This window comes from Propithecus coquereli, unplaced genomic scaffold (genome assembly GCF_000956105.1).
Source record: "Propithecus coquereli isolate 6110/MARCELLA unplaced genomic scaffold, Pcoq_1.0 Scaffold31, whole genome shotgun sequence".
Classification (NCBI taxonomy): domain Eukaryota; kingdom Metazoa; phylum Chordata; class Mammalia; order Primates; family Indriidae; genus Propithecus; species Propithecus coquereli.
The window spans coordinates 7,085,108-7,087,876 of record NW_012148730.1 but is presented as its reverse complement, the minus strand read 5'-3'; the positions used below and the strand labels follow the sequence as shown (position 1 = coordinate 7,087,876).

At 46.4% G+C, this 2,769-nt stretch overlaps 1 protein-coding gene across 1 annotated transcript; it reads right to left on the bottom strand.

The window, feature by feature from the left end:
- Window positions 1-372: 372 nt before the first annotated feature.
- LOC105814910 (centromere protein V-like) lies at window positions 373-1,421 on the bottom strand. Its single transcript, XM_012650031.1, is given in 2 exon segments — window positions 373-1,007; window positions 1,010-1,421. Coding segments are annotated over 2 exon segments (768 nt in total). The 3' UTR covers window positions 373-651.
- Window positions 1,422-2,769: the final 1,348 nt, after the last annotated feature.

Sequence of the window (2,769 nt, the reverse complement as noted above, 5' to 3'; positions counted from 1 at the left end):
ACAAAGCAAACCTAACTTTTAAAGCAATGATTAATCTTGTTTAGAGAATAGTCAAGATTCTATTTTAAAACTTCTATCTGGTTTTAACGATTCAGAAAAAAATCACATTTTGATGGAATGCATTAGGCTAATTAAATCATTCAATGTAAATAATTTTCAATTAATTAATATAATTTGAGTGATGTTATTGTGCAGGAAGCTTCAAAAGGAAAAACATCATTTGGTGAAAAGTGAAGTACTTTTTTCTTTTCAAATAGATACTTGATTGTTAAAAGTCTTTTTCTAAGTGTTCACAATCCTCATATGAATTTACAAATGGAAGAAACTGATCATGTTAGAATTCATATATAATTTTATTTATTTTTTTTAATTTTAAAAATATTTATTTTTTTTCCCTATAAGATCACACAAAAGTTGGGAAGAGAAGGAAGGATGTCAACTAGCCTACATCAAAATCCGGGCTAAGGAAAGACAAAGAGCTGCCTAAAGAAAGTGGTAGCTGGAGCAAACGGCACAGATCAAGGTGGCTGCTGGCCAGCGGAGCCAGCAGCCTGGGGCGGCCATATCCAGGAGCAACACCCAGGTGTGGCAGGGACAGCACGGCTGCTGGCCCCAATCATTCCTCCTTTTCAGGAAGGGACAGGGAGAAGCTCACTCTTTAGACATGTTCCTGATGGTCTTGTGCTCCTTCATGACCTTTTCCCAATCGCTGCCATTGCACTCCTCAGTGACTGCGCTCCGCACGGTGCCCTCATCCAGGCAGTGGGGGGCAATTCCAAAGACTCCATGGTTTGAGCGAGGAGTGTAGAAGCTCTGAGCACCACATCTCTTGCAGAAGATGTGCTGGGCTTTGTGCGCATTGAACGTGTAAGTGGTTATATTCTCGGCTCCCTTCAGGAGCTTGAAGAGAGAAGCTGGGTCAATGAAGTGTCTATTCTGATGCTTCTTGAAAATGCTGCAGTTGCAGTCAAAGCTGTGCAAGCGTGCTGGAGCCCAAACTTCAAACGAACTGCTCCACAGTGGCAACCTCCTGTGTGCTTTACCAGGCCCTGCTAATCAAAGGTGTCCAGCAGGAGCTTGGCAGCGCCCTCGGAGGTGAGCCTCTGCCATTTCTGGAACAGCTCCCAGCGCTCCCGCTTCTTGCCCAGGTCCAGCGTGGACACCGAGGACGGAGTCGGCGGCTGGAGCAGCGCCAGCTCTGGCTGCTCCCCGGGCCCGCCTCCTGGGCCCGCCGCCACCGGTTCCTCAGCCGCCGCTTCGCCAAGGGCTGCTTCGCAGCCCCCTGGTCCCCGCCCCCGGCCTGGCCTGGCTCGCCCAGCAACGAGCTGGTGTTGGCAGCCGGGGCGGTGGCCACGGGCGGCCCCGGACCGCTTCTGCCCACACGGCTTGGCGGTAGTTGCCACGCTCCTTGCCCGCCGCATCTAGAATTCATATATAATTTTAAATGTTTATATTTCAAGAACTTCTACTAGAAAAAGCACATGTTCCTTAAAGACAACATTAAAATTTTAGAAAATTTTTGGATGATAATTGTAGGTGATACTGTAATGCACTACCCAGATTTCTCATCGCAACTGAAAAATGTATTAATATTTTCTCCAGTGGTTGGAAGTGTTATCTCACAGTCCTCTCCTGTTAGTCCTTTAAGGGAATTTCTACCAAGTTGTAGAAAGCTGCTTCACTCCATTCTCCAGGGGTTCTCACACCTAATACTGATTCATGTGGGCTTAAACAAATTTGACAAAAAAAAAATTTTAAAAGGCCTAATATTCTTGTCCCATTTTGAGGCAATTTTGAAGAAAGTAATCTCAGTTTGAAAGATTCTCATTGGGTCAACTGAGGACTTTGTTGGGACTGCATCAGAGCCAAACTCCCCCTTTGGCCAAGCTTGCTTTCTTTCTTTCCTCCTCTGTATCGATCCAGAGAGCATTCTCTAATAAACTTCTTGCATTCTAGTCTACATTGCAGAGTTGGTTTCCCCTGGGAACCCAAACTGCTATATCATATATCTTAAAAGTTATATGTGGAACTGAGGTAGAGAAAGATGGCCAAATAGAACCCTCCAGTGATAATCCCCCTGGCAGCAATACCAAATTGAATAGCTGTCTACGCAAGCAAGCACCTTCCTAAGAACCAAAAATCAAGTGAGTAACCACAGTACTTAGTTTTAACATTATATCAAGGAAAAAATCACAGAAGAGGGTAGGAAAGACAGTCTTGCATTGATACACAAACTCTCCCCCATACTGTAGTAGCACTGCACCAGCACCAGGTGGAGAGAGAATCTGCTTGCTTGGAGGAAGATCAAAGTGACTGTGGAAATTTGCATTGGAACTCAGGGCCACCCTGTCACAGGGAAACACAACACAGGGCAGAATTCTGCTGGTACCCGTGAAGGGAGCATTTAGCCCAGCCCCGGCCAGAGGAGAATCCTCCATCCTTGCAGTAGGAACCTGAGTTCCAGCTAGTTCTGCCACCAGATGATGAAAGCAGCCTGGGGCCCAGAATAAATTTGCAAGGGAGTCAGGCCACAAAAACTGCAGTCTTTGAGCAAGTACTGCTGTTGTGCTGGGCTCAAAGCCAGTGGACTTGGGGCACATATGACCCAGTGAGACACCATCTGTGGCAGCCAAAGGAGTGGGTGCATCACCCCTCCCCCAACTCCAAGCAGTGAAGCTCCAGGAGAGAATCCTTCCAGCTGGGGAAACGGAAGGGGAGAGTATTAAGGTTTTTGTCTTGCAACTTGAGTACCAGCACAGCCGTAGTAAA